Raw genomic sequence first — 22,329 nt, 5'->3', positions numbered from 1 at the left:
TTTTATCGAAAAGGACGTGAGGAATTACATTACCAGGGAAGTGCGGAATGTTTCCGAAAAAGAAGATGCAAAGGAATTCGAAAATATTTCTTAAGAATGAAAGAGAAGAATCCGAATTTCTTTTTTGAGCTCGAACTCGAGGAGGATCAATCGATTAAGCTGGCTTTTTTGGCCGATGCAAGAAGCAGAGCCGCCTTTGAGTATTTCGGAGACGTCATTTCATTCGACACGACCTACAATACAAACAGGTAACAAACTGTCCCTGTTTATGATGCTAAATTAATTTATTTTTACGAATCTGCAGCAGAGGTGTATATTGGCTGTTTCATTGGGTGTATTCGAAGCATTTGTTGGGGTGTACCTAATGATTTTGCATTCTGGACCATGGTAATTTGTTTCAAGTATAATTTGGTCTGTGGTTCTTTTGTCGGGGTGAATCACCACGGTCAGTCAACACTTCTCAGATGCTCTTTGATGAAGAACGAAGAAATTGAATCATTCAAATGGTTATTTCAATGCTGGCTTCGTTGCATGGGAGGAAACGCTCCGAAAGGGTTTCTCACCGATCAGTGCGCATCAATGAAAAGGGCTTTAGAGGCCTGTATGCCAACAACAGTTCACCGCTGGTGTATTTGGCACATCATGAAGAAGATTCCAAGCAAATTAAACGGGTACAAGGGACATGCCGATATCGAACAAGAAATGAGCCATGTTGTTTGGAACTCTCATAGCAAAGACTCATTCGATAGGAATTGGAACGATTTTCTGTTGAATTTTGGTCTTGCGGACAACAAGTGGTTTTCAGGTAATGTGTTTTTAAAATCTGCATCAGAGGTGTAAATTGTATGTTCTCTCGGGTGTATTTTACAGTCTGTGTTTGGGTGTATTATGCAGATCTGTACGAAGACCGTCACATATGGGTTTCTATCTATCTGGATCACCACTTCTGGGCAGGGATGAGAAGCACACAAAGGAGCGAGAGCATGCATTCATTTTTTAACAAGTACATCACCCGGAACAGCTCGCTTATTCAGTTCGTCAAACAATACGATAATTACCTCGGAAGCAGGGAGTAAGCAGAGAGAGAATCAGATGCTGCAGATTTTCATACGGTCATACCGTGTGCAACCAAATCCTCCATTGAAGCTCAGTTTCAAGATGCGTACACTCATGCAAAGTTTAGGAAAGTCCAAGCGCAATTCAGAGGAAAGGCGAATTGCATCACCAAATTAAAGAATTCCGCTCTAGGCAATTCAATATACGAAGTCGGAGAACAAGTTTCCAGCTCAATATTCAACAAGTTCACGGTTACCTACGACTCAGTTGCAGCTGAGGTAAAATGTCAATGCTTATTATTCGAGTTGAGAGGGATACTGTGCCGTCACGCACTAAGCGTGTTAAGCTTCGAACAAGTAAGCCAAGTGTCCCCTAGATATATACTGGAACGATGGAGCAAGAAGGTAAAGAGGCGACACACACACATCAAGAGCAGCCACGACGAGCCACTAATGGAGCCAAGAAGCAAAAGGTTCGACCAATTGGTTTTTCGTTCGCAAAATATTTGCGAATTTGCCTCCGAATCGGAGGAGCTGACTGCAATTCTGCACCGTGCGTACGATAACGTCATGGCCGAGATGGAAGCATTAAAAGCCAAAAGGAAGGGGACATCTTCTTTATCCCACAAAGACGCCAACTTGGAATCCGTTAACGAGCTTCAAAGCCCGCCAAGGATTCGAACAAGAGGACGTCCAAAAAACAGGCTAGGTTCAAAGCTGGAGAAACAGATTGCAAATGCCACAAAGAAGAAGAAGACGAAAGTTTTAAGCGAGATAAAAGTAATGTTCTTTAAATTTGTGGCGATTGAGTTTATTTTTCTCGTTAATAGTTTAGCTAATGTGTGAGTGTTATATTCAGATAAACCTGTTTGATGCTGCATCAGCGGCGCATTCAAATTCCAGCCAATATCAAGGACACATTATGAATTATCAGCTCAGGGTACCAGCAGCAGGGGATAACTCTTTGGGTGTATAGTTTTATAGAATATGGGTGTAAAAGCAATGTTTCTTTTGGGTGTATTTTTGTTAATTCACAATTTACATATAGATACATATATAGATACATATAGAACAAAAGCTGTAAAAATTCGCAGGTTATGGGCGTATATTTCATTTGATTTTTTCTTCATTTTTAGTACATGTAATTCATACATTTTGAATACAGCACAGACAGTTGGGTGTATATTTATGCAATCTTGGGTGTATTATTAGACTTGCGTTGGGTGTAACATTTTATAATTTGCGTTTATATATGACTTGATTTTTTGCTTCATATTTTACCACCTGTAATACAGTTTTTGAATACATCACAGACAGTTTACTAGCACAGATAGTTTAACTATGGGAAAAAATATACATGGAATAGAAGTTGTTGATAAATGGCAAATATTTACATCATTTGTTCAATTTACATACTACCCAGCAGTTTCTATATCAGCAGAATTAATCTGACAAAACGGACTCAATAATACAGAGGATGGCTTCGACAGCCTTATAGCACTACTCTCTCTAATTGCCCGATCTCTCTGTTTATCATCTCACTGAATAGTATCCGGGGCATACTCCACTCTATAGTGGTCCACCTCCTCCTACAATTAAAAAGTATATTCTGTTTAAACAGCAATATTAATTCAATAAAGTAATACAGAGTTATATAGTTCTAAAGACAGTTACCTGTGGCCAATTATCCCATTCATACTTCCCCTTTTTGATGTTTTCCGGCTCAATTAACTCAAGCCACTTCATAACTTAGATAGCGCAGTCATAGCTAAAAACGAAGAAAATAAATTACAAATCTCATTTAGGAAAGTTTAATGTTCAGAGTCACAAATTTATACCTTATTTTTTGGCCTGATATTTTAACATATGATGCTTTAATTTTCTTCTCGTTCTCCCCTTTCTGCAGAGGTTCTCCACCGGCATATGTTATCAATCTTGAAAATACATATCCCTTAAATACCAAAACAAATCAGAAAATACACCCGAATGAATGGACAAGATACACCCAACACAACTAACGAAATAGACCTATCTATTAAAGTAAAGAAGACAGAGGCAACTTACAGTGAATTTATTAATGTCCTTTCTCTCATCGCTTGGAGCTTTTTTGTGTAGCGGGTCAAGTATTTGACATTTCCGCTTTGTTGTATTTATCAGCCATAACCACCAATGCCTCGAGTGGCAAACAGGAGCAAAAATCTGAAGGATTGCCACATTTCAACAGTGTGTTATTTTATTTGGCATATAAGTAAATAAGCGTACTAACAAATTTAGCAAACGAAAACTTACATATGGATGCGAAGTTAATTTTTTTTCTATCTATGAAGGGAATGAAACTCGGGTAGGCTTCCACCCTGAATTCCTTTTTCGTTTTCGGTGATATGAATTTCCCCTTTGGGTGATTCGAAAGTGCCATGCTCTGCAAGAATTGGGAAACAAGAAATGAAATACTGAAAATACACAACTTACACCCAATCGAACCTAAAAAATACACCCAAATCAATACCGAAAATACACCCAAAGTTCATAGAAGTAACACTTACCACAATATCGGGGGGGGGAGACAGTATATTTGTTCCTGAAACCTCTTTTCATTTTTCTGGTTTAGGATGAGGCAGATGGCAGATACAATCTAGAAATATATGCCGAAATCAATTTTACATTAATAAACGTTGCAGTTGAATTTTGGTGTAAAAACATTAATGTTATTCTAATATTACCTGAGATTCTATATCACTTTTTGGCTGGAGGGATGCAAGGTGTATTCTTATTAAAATGTATTCTCCTTGGCCAATCAGAGTGCACATCTCCTCGTACTCGTTAGTATTGCCATCTGCGTCTTCCTTTAGTCTCGTCCCCCAGATGTAGCACTTTTGTTTCATATCATCTGGAATTTGATTTATTCCCCTAAGAGTTTCAAACTTTGCAGAACTTTCTTCCCCAGTCTCCCTCTAAATTTGTGGACTTTCATTTTTTCCCTTCGCCGCATTGCTTGCTAATTTTTGGTCCAAATTGTCTAATTGTTCTAGCATACTTGCAGTTTCTGGAGATTTTTCCCTTTCTGTCTCATGCGTTGACGCCCCCTCCTGGCTTGAATCAGTCAATCCAAGGCTGAATGATGGCATCCCTGGATCTGTTTTAGGAACATAGGTTGCTGTCCGTGCCATCATCAACAGGGCAGCAGCGTCTTCTGCGGCTGGATGACTGCGTCATTATGTATAAGAATAAGAGTAAGAATAAGAATATACGGATGATAAGCAAAGATTGATTTTAGTCTGATGAACTTACATTTTAGTTGGAGCTGGGGGAAGCGTGGGTGTGGTTTCTTGAAGTTGTTTGGGGGATTCAGGAGTGCTGCACAGTTACACAAAATTAATCATGGCGTAAAAAAAATTGATCAGGAACAATATACACCCAAACTGTTAGCAAATATAAACCCAAACCCTAAACAAATATACACCCAATACTATTTCTTACGTTTCTATAGTCCCTTCAATCCGTAGCATAGGGGTTGGTTCGAAATCTGTCTCAGTGGTTGTTTGGGATGCCGGCACAAAAACCTGGATCGGGACTCTAAACAAGAAGAAAAATGAAAGGTTAACAACGTATTTGAAAATAATAAGGTTATAGGGTTGAAATATTCTTGGGAAAACTCACATTGCAAGCGCTTCCGACGGTGTTTGTTCCCTCACAACCATCATATTCGAATCAGTCGGACTCAACCTAAAATACACCCAAAGAAGGTCAAAAAATACACCCGAACAATTCAAAAAGAAGAAAGGCTTTGTTTTTTGAGAACTTACATACTTGCAGTTTTTGCTTTTTTTTGCTGCCTTTTTTTTCTTGAATAAAATAATAAAGGGCTTTTTTTCTAAAAAAAATATACAGAATTAGAAGTAGAAGGTAATAGAAGAACAAAAGTAACGGTTATTTGAAAGAGAAATTACATGCTCTGTGACGGCTGGTTTACACTACTCTGTTCTGTGCGTCCTTGAGAGGAAGGATCCTCACTTTCCAAGTTCACAGCCGGTAGTCTAAACAGATTTCATGTTATTCAGACAAAATAAGATACAGGTATAAAATACACCCAAATGAATGCACAAGATACAACCAACCGAATGGACAATATACACCCAACAAAACAAACGAAATATCTCAACTTAGTAAACAACATACACCCAACTTGATCCACAAAATACACCCAAATTGTTCCACAAAATACATCCAAATCATGATAACAAGATTTTATTAAATAATAAAGCTTCTTACGTTTCAGAGGACACATAGCGACCTTTTGTCGATCGCAGGTCAGCTTGGTTCTCCCTGCGAAACAAGATACAATTATTAGCAAACAAAAAACACCAAAATCTCAAATACACAGCCCAACAAGACATACCCCTCTGCAGCAGATTTATCAACGTTTTTCCTTAGCCATTCATCGAGTTCGTCACTTGATATTTCATATCTCTCACTACATTCATAAAATAAGATGTTAACAAAAAAAATTACGATGATAGACCGTAATATAGCTTACGAGGTACTGTACCCGTCAAAGTATTGATCTTCTTCAGGAGGTGAATCCTCCACAACAACTTTTTTCTTTTTTTTTGTTGTGTTCTGTGTGGAAAAAAAAGAGTATCAATCAGAAATAAAAAATTAATTTTATCACAGAATATTATCCAAAGAATTGCTTACTTTTTTGGTGTTGTTTTTGTTTTTTTCTTTTTCTTCTCCTTCTCCGTAGGTGATGATTCTTCGCTCCTATAAGTTAATAATAGACACTTCAGTTAATACACGAAATCTTTATAATGAAGCCAAAAGAAAGGAGTAATAATTTCAGGACATTATTCATCACTTGGTTCAGATTCAGATTCTGAATCAGAATCTGACTCCTCTTGCCTCTGCTTTCTTTTTCTGGAGTCCATTCTGGAAGGCAAACAATAATCATTTAGAACATACTAAAAATACACCCAAATGAATTCACGAGATACACCCAACGCAGCAAACGAAACACACCCTGCTTAATAAACTATATACACCCAACGTGATCAAACAAAATACACCCAACTCGAAAAAGAAATTACACCTAAGTATGGTACTTACTTTTTCCCCTTTTTGCTGGGGTGTTTTCTTCCTGAATCCTCTGAGTCTTCTTGAGCCTCAGACTCAGAGGTAGAAGTGTCACTGTCAGTAGTTTCTGTCTCCGAAGACGATGTTGGACTCGCCTTCCTTTTTTTGTTTTTTTTATTTCTTGTTTTTTTTCTTTTTTTTTCTTTTTTTTCTTTTTTTTTTCATTTTTTCTCTTGTCTCTGCCATCTTCACAATCCCCTGAAACATGAGATATTTTAGTTAGCAGCATTCAGGTAAATAAAATACACCAACTTATTATGTTTACTTACCAAAATTTCCTCTCTTTCTGCAGTCATTCTTTCCACCAACTGCTCCTTAGTCCAGTTGGCAATCCAGGGCTTTGGTGGTCTTTCAGCCCTGTTCTTGCCTTTGTTTTTTGAAAGATGAAAGTAGATTATCATCAGGGCGAAGAGGCAGCCGTTAATTGCCTTATTCTTCTTCTCCTGGTAGTCTGTGATGCTCTTTACCATGAAGGTCAAAACATGCCCCCCCAGTTTCTTTCCGATATGCCGTCCATCTTAAAAATTGGGGCCAGGTGCACGGGCGATATTTTGTTTATCGTCGTTGGCAAAAGGAACGCCATCTGTATGTAGAGGATGAATATCCTCTTGAACATCAGGCGTTCCTCTTCGTTGCCAACGCCGATTTCCATCATTTCATCGGTAAGACTTTTGAGGGTCTTACCTTGAAATCTTCTATAAATTATTTTATCATCATCAGAAAGTTTCTTATACTCAACTTTCTCAGGAAATAGATCTCCTACAAAAAGGAAGACAACAAAGTATCCAAGTCGGTTCAGATACACCCAAGCATCAACTTAAATTCACCCAAGCAACAACTTAATATACACCTATAATTTTAAGCTAGTTACCTGTTGCATTGATGCCAAGCGCATGACCTATTTTTTTGGGGTTATTTGGAAAGAACCATATCCTGTTTTCAGTTTATTCTCCCCAAGTTTGAAGTTGTTTGCCAGCTCCCTTAAGAGTTGGTGATCCACCCTTAGTGGTTGGATATGCATCAACCCACCAAATCCGAGATCCCTCACAATCGCCTTCTTCTCCTCAGTCATGTTTCTGAACTTATCATTCAGGAGATGTGTGGCACCCTTAAGGTCTTTTGTTTGGTTTCTTGCTGCCATTTTCTCTGAAACGAAAAATACACCCAAAGATATCAGTAAGATACACCCATATATATGAGTCAGATACACCCATTAATAACAATAAGATACACCCATTGATAACAGTAAGATACACCCATATATATGAGTCAGATACACCCAAAGATATCAGCAAGATACACCCATTGATAACAGTGAGATACACCCATAGATATTATTCAGATGTATGCATATAGATATTAGTCAGATATCACTCAACCATGCTTCAATATCAAGCCACATTACAAGGTTAAGCAGTATACACCCCCAATCTACGGAATAAACCCCCAAAAATCAACAACAATAGCAGGAGAACTTAGAACAACAATGTAGAACGACGTAGAACTTAGAACAGTGTAACAAAGAAGCAAGAATAATAGTAAACCCTAGAAGAACGACGTAGAAGAAAAGTAAAATATACAGGAATCTTAATGAACTTATGTTGAGTATTGTTGCTTTGTTTTCTCTTCAGATTCTTCACGGAGAGTTTGATGGTGTTTTGATGGAGGTTTCGAACAACGATTTGTATATTTTGAACTTTGATTTTCGCTCAAAAATGGGAGGGTTTCCTTGTTTTCAAAGCGCCTTGAGAAGTGGAAGAAGTGGAAGAGTCTGCCATACGTAACCATTTGAGTGTTGAGCGCGTGATTTTGACGCGCCATGTTATCTCTCTTCATGCGCGTGAGTTCTATTTGGGCTGGACCAACTTGTAAGCTTGTAAACTTGTATGTGTAGCAGGCCCGTTTTGCTAAGTAATTAATTAAGGAGGTAGTTAATTATAGTTAATTATTAATCGTTTTTTTAATTTTTTTATAGAAAACATAAATTCGGACTATCATAAAAAAATATTTAAAATTTAATAAAAAGAAATATTCAAAATTTAAAAAAATATAAAATTATTTAAAAAATTTTAAAATTATTTTTAAAATTATTATAAAAATTTTTAATAAAACAAAACATCCGAAACGTATTTAAAAAAACTTTTAAAACTTAACAAAAAAAAGATATATCTAAAATTATTTTAAAAATAAAAAAATCTAACAAAATAAAACATAAAAAAATATTAGAAGAAGAACATCTAAAAACTAAGTAGAAAATATCAAAAACTATAAAAAAAATATCCAAAACTCAAAAAAGTGTAATACCCTACCACACAGTGTAAAGCAGAGGTGGCGAAATATTTAGACCTTTAAAAAAAAGACTTATATAAATATAGTTAAAAAAAATTCATATTTAGGAGCCTTAAGAAGAAGTTAAGCAAAAGCAAAAACAGAAAATTATTTCACACTTACATGGATAATCGTAAAATAGATAGATAAGCTCAAAAGAAGGCTAAAAACATAATATATATATATATATATATATATATATATATATATATATATATATATCAGAATTCCAAAAACACATATAAAATTCTAGATTCGACCTGCGAAACTAAGATCAGCCAGAGTATATATATATATATATATATATAGAAACATCCAAAACATAAAAAAAAAGAAACATTTGAAATTTAAGAAAAAAAAACTTCTAAAACTAATAAAAATAGAAATAAGAGATTGTGTGGTTTTTTTTCCTCCTTAAGCTATGAGGTCCAAATCAAAATCATTCCCAACCTTTTTTTCGTATTAAAATTATCCTCAACGTTATAAAACGTTATAAAATCGTCCTTTTGTCCATAAACGATATTTTTTAGACAATTTTACAAAAATAAAAAACCCTCCTTACCCTCACCCTTTTCCTCTCCCTTTCGGACAATTCTGCATAATCATCATCATCACTGCATCTTTCTCCCTCTCCCTCTTTCTTTTTTCATAGCCATCACCACTACCATCATTACACCTTCTTCACTATCACCCACCCACAAACTAAATTCAGCAACAGCAAGAACCAAATTCAGCAACAACAAATTCAGCAATTTCAATAAATTCAGCACCAGCAACACACTTTCAACAACAGCAAAATCAATAGCAACAGCAACATCTTCAAAATAAATTAACAGAAATTTTAGATTTAGCAACAATTTAAAAATCAACAACTGCAACTTCAGATACAAAATTAGGAACAAAAAAAATTAAAAAATAAAAAAAAAGAATGATGTTTAATGTTCTTAAAAAAAGGAACAAAAAGAAAAAGAAGGAAGTGACAGTGCAGAAACTTACTGTCATCAACCTTTGGCCGCCACACTCTCAGTGCGCCAGTTCTACCCTCCTTCTTCCTCTTTCTTCCAACTGCCACCCACTGTCACCGTCTGTCGAAAGCCAACAGCTGCTACAAGCGCCGCCTCTCCCTTTCCAGAACACGTCACAACGCCGCCATGTCAAGGGATTTGAAACTGAAGACGACGAACTCGAAGACGCTTCTATCGATCCAACCACTCTCCGCTCTCCACCTTCTTAACCTCTCACAACTGACCTCACTCTTCCTACTCCCATCGATCCCCAACTTGATCCCAAACCCCTACCTCCGATCTCTCGAAACTACTGCCCACCACCTTCGATTTTTGGACGAAGATGAGTTCAAAGACCTCCCCATCGAACATTCCTCCTCACTTCTTCTCTCACCCCCTTTAAATGCTCTCTGCTTCTTTTATTTATTTTATAATTTTTTTCAATTAGAAGTAATTTGGTATAATAAAAAAAAATCTGAAAAAAAAAGAAAGAGACTCGGTAATGATGATGATTGATGAAGGAGTTTAGTGGGGGGTGGGAGTGAAGGATTTTTTTTTAAGGGTGAAATTGTGATAAAAATGTTATTTATGGATAGAAGAATGATTTTATAACGTTTTGTAACGTTGAGAATGATTTTAATACGAAAAAAAGATTGAGAACAATTTTAATTTTAACCCAAAAATTTAAAGACAAAAGAAGTACTTAACGTTTTTTTTTTTTACTATAAATTATTAATGAGGTGAGGATAAAATTAGACTTTAACTCTGTTGAGTATATTTTTTTTTCTCTTTCTTAAACTTTTTTTTCTGTAACTAAATGCAGTCTGCTATTGATTGTATCACTAATTAGTCCCTAGACTTTCTCAAAGTTTTCTGCGTCTATAAACTGCAATTATTGCATGCCTTAATAATTAATACACTTTTACTTCTTGGAAATGCATGCAATATAGCCATATAGGTATTACTTTTTGTGCAAAGATAAAATGTCTAGTCAATTTTATTCATTTTGGAGATAAATAATGTTGAACAAGACGTTGATTGTATATTTGTATTTAATAATTTATAGTTTATTTTCATACATATTATCGTAAATTAAATTTAGAATCAGTCATTCTGCCTAGCTAGCGTCCAATTATTCATAGTGGTGGCCTGGTGGGTCACTATTCGCCCTCCTTCAAATATCCCCCCACCCTTTTGTTTAAAATATCTTGATAAAGTAATGAATTCTTGAAAATCTGAATAATATGTGATGAATCATAACATCAAATATATACCTTCAACTTTCAAATTTTATTATAAATATAATATAGTTATCAATTTATTCTAAATGGTAGTGATACAATTACAACTAACTCTTGCTATTTAATTCTATATTATTTTTTATAAAATTAGAATCCATCCAAATTAAACTCCACTTAAAATAAATGATAGATTACTACTTAAATAGACGTTAGTTTGTAGTCAAGGGATACACAATCAAAAGCTAATCACAAAATTTGCTCCAAATAAAATATACTTATTTTATAAGATGTTAATATAAATTAGCACTATTCAGTCAAATCCACAAGTAAGGTATATACTAAATAAGAACAAAGATCTTCTCTAAATGTCTGATTAAAATAGTAACTTGATTTAGAAGTCGTTCAACAATCATTAAAGATACTTCCCAAGAGAGTGGCACGTATATAAATTATTATTATTAGTTAATTAATTGAAGATGGCGAAAGTATAATTTTGACTAACCAAAAATTCAGTCTCGTTATACGACTTTAAAACAGTAACCACAACCAAATATCCTTATCCTTTGCTAAATTAACGGCTAGGGTGCCACGAAATCACAACAAACTATTTCAGCAACTTGAAGATTGATCGATGTAGATGTGCCAATTAAGGTGGTCTTAGAAAACAAAATAAAATAAGAATGAAAACTACTATAACTCGGTTCAAATTAACATCAAATTCAAGGTTTCTCATCATGCGCATGATAGTGTGAAAGTGACCTATTGAAAGAAACTAAGAAAGCAACATTAGATGAAGCTATATAGATAAACTTTAAATTTAGTTATTGCACTAAGATCAAGGGGCGTGACTTCTCTGTTTTCCCATAGAAAATGACTTGTATTAAAGTTTTGTCTGCTACACACTATTTTTTTTTTCTATCTATTCTATGAATCATGAAAAGAAACATCAACCAAATCATTGAATCACAGCTATATATTGCATACACCGTTAACTGTATGTATTTTTTAAAATTAATAAAAGAGGAATATATTATATATTTTCAAAGTCTTCATAGGAAAATAAACAGGGGCCTGCATTGGTGGATTGTATTGTAGGGTCAAAAACATTTAGCAAAGGAAATAGTAATAATAATTAAATAAAATGACTCATATTTTACTCATGCTTTAATAAGCCGCCAATCGTCATGCTTATTACTTAGCTTGTGCATGCATGATTCTTTCCCCCAACGTGCTAATTTTGCAGCCACTTAATAAGTCTACGCCATGAGCATAATAATCTCCCTTTCACTCTTCTCTTTTTTCATTTGTTGAATTTTTTTTTCTTTCATGAGAAATTCAATTAAAGCCATAGGTGTCATATATATAAGTGATAATGTGTCAGTTCTAGATAAGTTGCCGTACCCAGTTGGTTCAGATAATAAGGGAAAAAAGTTTTTTTTTTCAAAAAAAAAAATTAATGGTGGCACCTCAGCATGTGCATGTGCTCTAATTATTCATTATTCAAGAGAATTGGAACCTTTGAAAGCAAAAGAGATTAGATCGGTTAGATGGATATATAGATAAAATAATACTCATTCCTATGCTTTCATCAATCAAATCAACATCTCTCTATCAAATATAAGCGTGAATAGACCAAACTCCATAACCTAGAAATTATGAAACTATAGGGAGAGCCTTTAGTTTCATTTTATAACTTTATTTACCCTTTGCTTAGCAAGAGTCATCTTTTTTTTTTTTCTTTTTCTTTCTTTGATTGGTTATTGCAGCCCTTAAGTACATATATCTGGATTCTAATTATTCAATCTACTTTTAAATAAAGAGTTTTGATATTCCAAGTGACGTGATCAATGAGATGTAGTTGATTTGATTGAACATAAATAATTGTATCATTTTGTCTAAATGATAAAATAATAAACAATCAAAATAAAATTCTTTTTACATATGTATGTATGTGTGTGCTAAGGTACGGTGATGCCACCCTAGGCAAAAGCCACCGACCCCACATCCTAAATAATTGAACTTCACCTCACAAAAGGAAAAAGGTTGAAAATTTGTCAACGAGTGAATATGGGGTTTGGACATAGGTCCCATTGTCCATTGAAGTGAAAAGCACTAACAAAGTAATAACTAATAAGTCTTCCACTCTTCCTTCACTACGTTACGAAGAATATAATGGAAATTGCAATGCGCTTTTGGTATATTGGTATCATATCGGTAATCTTAAGGTCCTTAGCTTTAGCTTACTTTGAGAATATATCTAACTATCTAAGGTGTCTTTTAATTAGCAAGTGTAATGGTATCGTTAAGAGTACTATGCATACTATAGTGTAAAAATAAGTATAAGGTTTCTAATTTTATATTTTTTAGGAGGTGATGGTATACGGTTCAATATGCCCTAGTGATATAGCATATAAGATATAACAGAATAACTACTTTCGGGTTGCTGATTGATGAGTTGGAATGAAAATATAAGAATAACAAACTATCATTTCTCTTGTCACATTTTCACCGAAGGTCAATGCATGGCCATTCCATTATATTCTTCTAAATTACAGTAATATGCATACATTTTTTATAACTAAAGCATGAATGGATGAAATGAAGAGAGAGATTTGCATGTTTAGAGGTGAATTCTAAGTTATTATTGTTTATTATAAAAGCTTTCTTGTTAGTTAAGCTTTCTTGATGGTGAGACGCGGCACTCCTGGCAGTTGATATGAAAGTCAGCATGAAAATCTTGACACCTGTGTTTGGGTATTACGAATATTTCTTTAAAAGGAAACAATGAAACATGTCCACTTTCACTGCCAGTTTATATTCTAAATCTAAAACAAACTAACAGCTGCGAAATTTGAATTTGTGATGATGTACCTAATTATACACGATGACCACTGTACACTGTACACAGTACGCGCTACAGTCTGACTAATATTTTAGATCTAAATATCCTCCTTAAATTCTATTAAACTGATTAAAGTTGGAGGACTACGAAAATGTGGTTCCTTTCTTTGACTTGGAACGTAGTAGCAACTCTAGTATTCATCGAAAGGTAACCAACAAAGATTACTACAGTCAGAACATGAAATCGCCGACAATTGACTATGACAGCTGGAGTAATGGAGTTGAGACCAATTACTCCACAACAAAGCATGGCAAAATACTAGGATATCAAAAGAAAACAAGACATGACAAGAGAATTGTGAAAGTATTTTAGGACTGTGTTGATAACCGCCGCTGTTGGATGTGTATTGTATTTTTTCTTTTTATTTTGTGGTTATGACCTTCGGATTGTTGGTGATATTTATTAGGATTGTCTTTTTTATTTTTTATTGTGATGTTTCTTATTACTGTTCTGAACTGCTTTCCTCTTTTCCCATTTGGATTATGAGTGTTATTACTATTATAAAAAAAAATGAGGATCATCGCGAAAGATTTAATTATATATGCATGAAATTATAAATTGAGACCTCAACACTACTGTTCGCCAAAGAAGATCTCAACACCACTGATATGCTTTAGAAAATAGTTTGATACATCGACGACTTATATCCTGTTGCACGAAATGGTGAAAACGCTGGTAACGTTTCGGATAGAGCTTTTGAAAAGAACAAACCAATTTGATTTAGGGGTTGCAAAAGCTAAGCAATTCAGTTTTAAGAGCCACACACGCTTAACGCTGATGGGTGCCCTCGTCCCTATACCCTGGGATTAACGAAATGGTGTACACTGTACAGTGTCGTGGAAGCGACTTAACTGTATGAACACAAAAGTGGTGTCAAAATAACAGTAATATTGTATTTACTTAACCGAGTAAACATAATGAATACAACCTTCAAACCACAAAACCAAAACATGTAATTAAATAAATGAAGTTTGGTTGGTTCTTGCGAACAATGTACATAAACTACATGAACAGTAAAGCCTTTCAATGTGTGCGTAAACCCCAAAAACAAAAGTTGATTTTTGTATCTATGGTAAATGGATTATTTGTTCTTGTAACTTGCTCTGACAATCCTACTTTCCACCCTTACCATAGCTTCCTTTTAGGGTCACAGTCCGATTAAAAACAAGTTTTTCCACAGTAGAGTCCTTGTCAACCACAAAATACCCTGGAATTACAGATATAAAAAGATCATATATTGGGCAAACAATTACAACATCCATCATGCACGCATTATAAACTTCGTTGCAGACATGCACACTTAAAAGGATCAAATAACAAACACAAGTTGTAAAGTACCTAATCTTTCAAATTGGAACGTGTCCCCAACTTTTGCTTCCTTGAGTGAGGACACGCCATATGCATTGGGAACTATCACTTTGGAGTTCGGGTTTAGATCGCCAAGCCAATTGTCAAGTTCGGCAGGATTCTAGACGGTGATTAAACAAACAGAGCAGGGAAACATAATTAAAAAACAAGTAGGCGTGTAAACGTAATCATGTAAGGAATAGACTGATAAAAGTGACCAACCTCTGACAGGAATAGCCTCTCAAACAACCTGACTTCCATCTTCAATGGATCAACACCTGGAGAAGGCTGAGAAACCCAGTGGAGAACACCCTAAAACAAAAAGTTTTGTACATATCACCAACTGATCATATATTGCATTAACTTGATGACAGGATTCAGTTAAGTCAGCAAACCTTAGGCTTTGTCTTCTTTGAAGGATCATACTCAGCCCGAATTTCAAGAATAGTCTCATTATCATCAGCAAGAATAACTTCAGTGCACTTTATAGGAAAAGCATATCTACACATACAACAAATATCTTGAATTTGGGACCTACAGTTTCTATTAAGAAGATTAATCTGTACCTCATACCAACCTCAATATCACAGATTTACCAGGGGCAAGCCCATAATAATCTTTTGAATCTTGCATCCGGAAATCTGAACGCTCAATATATACAACATTGGAAAATGGAATCTGGAACAATTTTATGACCAAAGGATAATCAGAAACGAAAAACAAAGTGGCATGAACTTCAAAGTAGTAGTACCATCAGTCCATGACAACCATAAAAGGACAACTGTTCAGTAAAAATAGTTCAATAGGAACAACTAGGATCATTTGATTTCGAAATACTGTTGTAATACCCAAAGATACAAGCTTTGACAAGTTCAATCTTACCTTGTACAAAGCAGATGGATCATCGGCTTGAGCATCAGGCCATTTTTTTCCATCAACCTCTATCACTGAGTTGGCTTCTAGGTTAGTAATTACCACCTTAAAAGACAAACCAATCAGTCTTCAGTTTTAAGTAATAAAACTGTGTTAGGTCAGACAGCATCCTTTGAGAGAACACAAAAGTAAAATATACCTTGAGTGGATTTAGGACAACCATTGTGCGAGCAGCAGTTTTGTTCAGCTCTTCCCTCACATGATATTCAAGGCGTTCCACAGATATCAAAGTGCCATCACTGCAGAAGGAAGAGAACAATTTTAATGGAACTAGGCACTAACGGTGTAATGAAAAACTGACAGTAAATACAAAGATTGGAATATGTATCCTACCTTCTAGTGATTCCAATACCACGAACAAAAGCATTGATTGAAGTCGGGGTCATGCCTCTACGGCGCAAACCAGCTAGTGTCATTAGACGAGGATCATCCCACCCATCAACCCACTTCTCTGTCACTAGCCGATTTAGCTTCAACAAAGAAGAACCACTGATTAGGGGGATGAAAGAATAGAAAAATTATGATAACCCAACTCTAAAATGTTTATAATGTTCCAAATTGTTGTCTCACCTTTCGCTTTGACATTACTGTGTTTGAGACATTCAACCGTGAATATTCCCATACATAAGGTTGATATATGCCTAAGGAATGTAACAACCAATAGTATGATGCACGACGTGTCTCAAATTCAAGAGTACATAGCTGCGTGAAATATTCATAGATCAATGAACCATTTTCTATTAACATGACACATGTAGGGAATTTATTGCAAGAAAACTTACTGAATGTGTGACATTCTCAAGAGAATCCACAGTGCAATGAGCATAATCATAGCTTGGATAGATGCACCACTTATCTCCAGCATGAGGGTGTGGAGTAAACTGAAGGTAAACAGCATTTGTGGTCATACCATAAAATAACAATCTCACTGAAAATTTGAGTAATCAAACACATTTAGTGGTGTGCTTACTTTAATGCGGTACGCAATTAGGTCATACATATTGTAGTTATCACTTTGCATGTCTTGCTTCATCCTCAGTGTTGCTTTCCCTTCCTCTATAAGTCCACGTCTCATATCCTCAAAGAGTTTCAATGATTCTGAAATCGGTCTGTCCCTCCAAGGACTGTTTAATTTCTTCTCCCTATATTCCTTTACTTCATCAGGTGTCTGCAACCAAATCATTCAATAAGATCGTGTTTGTGATTGTTATAACCCCCCCCCCCCCCCGTAAAAATAAGAAGTAGGAATAATTACATCCGTCATAATTTATTTCACATTAATTATTTTGTCCTAGTTGGTATAATTATGCACCACAAGCATTCCCCCCACACTGCGTATACCATCAAAAGCCTAAGAGTTATCACTTTAAAGGATTCAATTTATAGCTTATAATTGTAATATATCCACACTTACACCTTCAGTGAAGCATTTAAGAAAACAAACAAAAACAGTTCAGTAATAGTTTATTGCAGATGTTTGGATGTCAACCTGATGATCGACATAAGCATGACCCCTTTTGATGAGCTCAACTGCTAATTCATATAATTCTTGGAAGTAATCACTCGTGTATGTAATCTGCAAAATGTGCAAGGCTGTTACACATAATAGAAAAAGAAGAAACACTCAGTTTGAACAAGGGAGGAAGCACTAATAACCTTGAATGGTTCCCAACCCATCCACCGGACAATTTCCTCAATGTGATCAATGTACTCTTTCTTTTCTGCTTCAGGATTTGTATCATCATACCTGAAAGTGCCACAAATCAGCAAACGTATGTTCAATAGATATCATGCAGAGATACAGAGGAATTGAAAATCTAGCTCCACAGAAACTTTACAAGATCAGACCATAGCACCCAGTTATCAATAAAGCACTCTGAAGATCAATTTTTAATTCCAGTATGTCCAAGATGTTAAGGAAACCAATAAAATAACTAAAAATTCCATTTCCCTAGCAGCAACCTCTTTTTTTTGGCTGCAGATACACTGGTGACAGTAAAATTAAACATAAGGGATATAATAAAATAAACACACCTCAGATAGCAGCCTCCATTTCTATCTTTTGCCAACCCAAAATCAATAAACATTGCCTGACATTAATTTAAAATAAAAAATAATAAAAATAAATCACTGCCAAATGGAAATCATTAATCAGTAATGATCTCAATGTGACACATCACATACCTTGGCATGACCAATATGTAAATATCCATTTGGTTCTGGTGGAAAGCGGGTCAAAACTTTCCCACCTGTTGCTTTCAAGTGCTTGTCAAGAAGTTCCTTTGTATTGCAACATCTCAGAATACTACCATCACTAAAGTGAACATCAGTATGCACCTGAAATGAACATGATCCTCATGACATGGCACAAATGCAACTTAAAAAAAGTAAATTCTGAAAAAAATCAGGGTCTAGGAATCCTAGTATAGTAGTATTGATAAAAATTTACAATGTTGAAAGCTCAACATTGTGATATCAACTAGGCATTTGCTAAGTGCACTAAGAAGTCAAAAAACACATAAAATTTTCATGAGCAAGCAATACATTGGAAATGGCTCACATATAACTTGAGCTCAGAATCAGAGTGAAGAATTTGCTTCAGAATACTAACACAAAAGAACAAGGACAAAATTATTATCAAAATAATGAAATTAAATACCTTAAAATTTTCCTCCGGATTAGGGAATATCAAGAATGGATTCAGTTCTTCTTCAGGCGGCTTTTCTGGGGCAGCAATAGGTGCTGCCTTCTCCTATTTACATAGATAACACTTGTAAAATTACCAAAAAGGACTTGTAACAAACATCATAAATAAGAGTGAAATAGAGCTCACTTCTACTTTAGCAGGCTTTTCTTTCTTCTTTTTAGTAGGCTTTTCATCATCTGCTGCTGTCTTTGGTCCAAGTAGTTCAACTAGTTTTGCATCTACAAGTCCCTGATTCATGAAAAAGGGCAACACAACTAAAAAGTATTAAGAAAACATGTATAAATAAACCCACTGTCTACAATGTTAGATCCATTTCATAGCCATCATCACCTTAGTAACTTTTGCATCAGCCCATGGGAGTCTCTTCCGAACGTGCCCAAGTAACTCGCCCACTAATAAAATTAAAAACAAAGTTCATAAGCATTGTGCAAATCGGTAGTTTTAAAAGGGAGAGTTATGAATAAATTTAAAACTGATGGGGAAAAGGGCACAGGCCATATACAAAGAAATGCATCAACACATAAAAAAAAAAAGTGAGCCATTCATTAAATACTCTTGTCAATAAGATTATTAAATGCGTATTCCAGATTAAAATTTGTAAGCGTGAAAATCTACATATATAGTTTGTAAAACTGGAAGCCAAAACACATCATATCAAATTCTTACAAGGACATAAATACCTACCATTTATTCGGTAGCGTAGCTCCAAAATTTTCTCCTTATTCTCTTCAAACACTTCATTAACAGCATTTTGTATATCTTCTGTTGACACCTCAATGCCTGCTCATACATACAACACATCTGAACCTTACTACCTTAGAAAAGAAACTTGGGACACTATAGAACAAAAGAACTAAAATGTGAAATCCAATCTACTTTAGAAAATGGCACATATTTTTTTCTGAAATCTAACGCACTATGAAATCAAGCCATCAAACTAATATCATGCTAAGGATTTTTCTCTGCATACCAACGCCACAGGCTTCTTCAAACTTCTTCAAATCAAGATTCTCAGGGCCAATGGCAGCAAGGAAAACTAATGCTGCATCTAACTGAGCTGCTGTTTTCACCTGCAACAAGATGGAACAATTTCATGATACAGTTAGCAACAACACGTCAATCCCAGAACATCAAATAGCAGCAACATATTATAGTTCACACACCTTGGACGTGATAATGTATTGAAGTAATGTTGGGCGATTTGGCAGGGCATTCCCAGGGTACTTTGTCGCAACCTGCCACACAAAAACAAAAGACAATAGCATTAATAACCATGTCAAACAATCGAGAGATAGAACAACCACAATAAGAAATGAAGATTATTCGTTTCTCTCCGTTACTATAACTTTCATTTATTAACTGATTATTATTGGCATCCAAGCAAGTAAGCTTAAAATTAGCTGCATGCAGTAAATATATTACCGTGTAAAGAAGATTTCCAACAGTTCGGTCGCATCCACCAGTAACACCAGCCTTAAAACAAATACACGTCGAAGAACAACACAAAACGAATGTAAGAAAGAAAACAACGAGCAACGGAAACTTGAAGAGTGCGAGAACAGAACACAGAAATAGAAATAGTTATAGCTAAAAAAGACGGAATAGTTTTACCTCGTCGATTACGGTAATGAGGTTGGTGGTGACTTTTTTGTTGGCGACGGTGTTGCGGGCGGTGCCCTCATCCAATCCTATATCCTTAAAGAGCTCGAAGCACTTCTCCTTATCGGCTCCGTCATCCTTCGTCGGCATTTTTTGCGGCGGCGCTAATCGAAAAAAGCGAAGCTCTCTTACACGCGCGAATTTAGGGTTTTAGCTCCGACAGCGGTAATTTCTGTAATTAACTGTGTAAGTGCGACTTAGATGCATTAGAAGGCAAAGAAAACAGGGAGGAGCTTGTGACTGTGTGAACTTCTGAATCAGGGTGCGTTTCTCTGTTTGCGTTTCGAAATGGAACAGATTCTTTGCTTCGAGAGATTCGTTTTCCTTTGGGCTCTTATCCCCGATTAGGACTTCCGTTGACGTTTACTTCATCAACTTGGGCCTCACGTCAACTTCATTTATTTTACCTTCTCAGTCGCTTGGGCTTTACGCATATGGGCCCACATACTACTACTAATCTTTAAAAATGCTATATTAATGTTGGATCACGTGACCAAAAATAAAATGTCAGATCACAAAAAATTAAAACTAGTTAGTTCGATTATCGCGGTTAGTGACTGAAATTCCCATTTTGCTTTTCGAAGCACACAACCTATTTTAGGATCTAATCCATTTGGATTAATCTAGTAATTAGTTTATTAGTTCACTTAAATAGATATTAGAACTTAAAAATTTGACTTTCATCGTATACATATAACAACACATTTGACCAATGACTAAATCTTTGAGTGAAGTTTACATCTGTCACGAATTATAAAAGAGAGATACTATAATATTTGTATATATCTAATAAATTGCAGTAAAATATTATATGGTAAAAACAATCAATTATAGTAAAAAAAAAGTAAAATTTATAAAATTTGAGTTCACTAAACACAAAATGGTATAGGAGATAAAAATAGGTTGGAAATGCACGAAGAATTGGCGAGTAAACTGTTATCTAACTTGCTATAAGCATCTGAGAAAAAAAGACGTAAAAGGTTGAAAAAGATGGAAGAAAAAAATTGAGATGCAAGGAAGAGGAGAGAGGAAATTTAAAAAAAAAAAAAATACCACTCAAAGTTTGTAGACGTAGTTGTCCAATCTCTTATTTGTAATTCTTTCTCTATTGCTACGCTTTGATATGAATCATATGCCATCCATCCTACTTTTGTAACTACTTCTGCCTTCACAATTGAGGAGTCTAATTCATATTCATTAACATTGTTGTCTTCATAAACAATTTCAACGTGCCTAAGTTCATAGTTAATAATTACAAATTAGTGTCTACCGATTGGAGAATATTATAAGAAACAAAAAAATTAAATTAAAATATTATTTTTATCCTTAATATTTGAGAGAAGTTTTATTTATGTCTCTAACATTTAAATCATCCTATTTGTATTTTTAATATTTATAAAAGTGATTCAATGTTATTCTTCTGTCAATTATACTAATTGTTTATATAGTATTTATTCTCAATTATGTCTCACTTAAATGTGTTCAATTTTAGTATTGTACCTAAAATTTGTATTCAAATTCAATTATGTCCTTAAAAAGAGTGAATTATGTAAATGTTGTAGAGATTAGTTTCAACTTTTAATGAATTATTATCCGGAGTAGATCATCGGTTTTGACCCAGACATTTGTATTCTAATTTCAAGAAGAGATTTTCAGAAATCCAACTAAAGCTCATGATATGTAATTGACGGCAGAATAAAATTAAATCACTTTTACAAACATTAGAGATACAAACAGACCGATTTAAATATTATGACACAAATAAAACTTACCCCACCATTAAAAACAAAAACAATACTTAGAAGAATGTCTAAACTTTTCTTCAAGAGTTCAAAATAATGCCTAAGAAAATCTCAAATCTAACAACTTGGTACATTTCTGAATCAATGTCTAAACTTTTCTGTAACAATAACTCAGAAAAGGAAGGATGATCTACCATATTCCTTAGAACAATGAATCAGTTTCATTTCATAAGTTTTGTACTAATGTTCCTGTTTTTTTTTTTAATTTGCATAACATAGGA

The 22,329-nt window shown here is 34.8% G+C and overlaps 1 protein-coding gene across 1 annotated transcript; it reads right to left on the bottom strand.

Annotated features, from left to right (window-relative positions):
• Positions 1-14,533: 14,533 nt before the first annotated feature.
• On the bottom strand, positions 14,534-20,632 carry LOC130950474 (glutamine--tRNA ligase). The gene is made up of 23 exons (XM_057878976.1): positions 20,259-20,632; positions 20,070-20,120; positions 19,811-19,882; positions 19,618-19,717; positions 19,332-19,427; positions 18,978-19,039; positions 18,774-18,875; positions 18,600-18,692; positions 18,125-18,277; positions 17,975-18,030; positions 17,597-17,687; positions 17,430-17,516; positions 16,911-17,108; positions 16,723-16,821; positions 16,511-16,642; positions 16,274-16,410; positions 16,080-16,179; positions 15,890-15,985; positions 15,585-15,685; positions 15,403-15,508; positions 15,230-15,319; positions 14,999-15,128; positions 14,534-14,867 (listed from the first exon to the last, which is right to left on the bottom strand). Exons 1-23 carry the CDS (start codon positions 20,394-20,396, stop codon positions 14,773-14,775), a joined length of 2,385 nt encoding a protein of 794 aa, XP_057734959.1. The 5' UTR covers positions 20,397-20,632; the 3' UTR covers positions 14,534-14,772.
• Positions 20,633-22,329: the final 1,697 nt, after the last annotated feature.

This window comes from Arachis stenosperma, chromosome 9 (genome assembly GCF_014773155.1).
Source record: "Arachis stenosperma cultivar V10309 chromosome 9, arast.V10309.gnm1.PFL2, whole genome shotgun sequence".
Taxonomy (NCBI): domain Eukaryota; kingdom Viridiplantae; phylum Streptophyta; class Magnoliopsida; order Fabales; family Fabaceae; genus Arachis; species Arachis stenosperma.
This window is presented reverse-complemented; position numbering and strand designations above follow the sequence as displayed.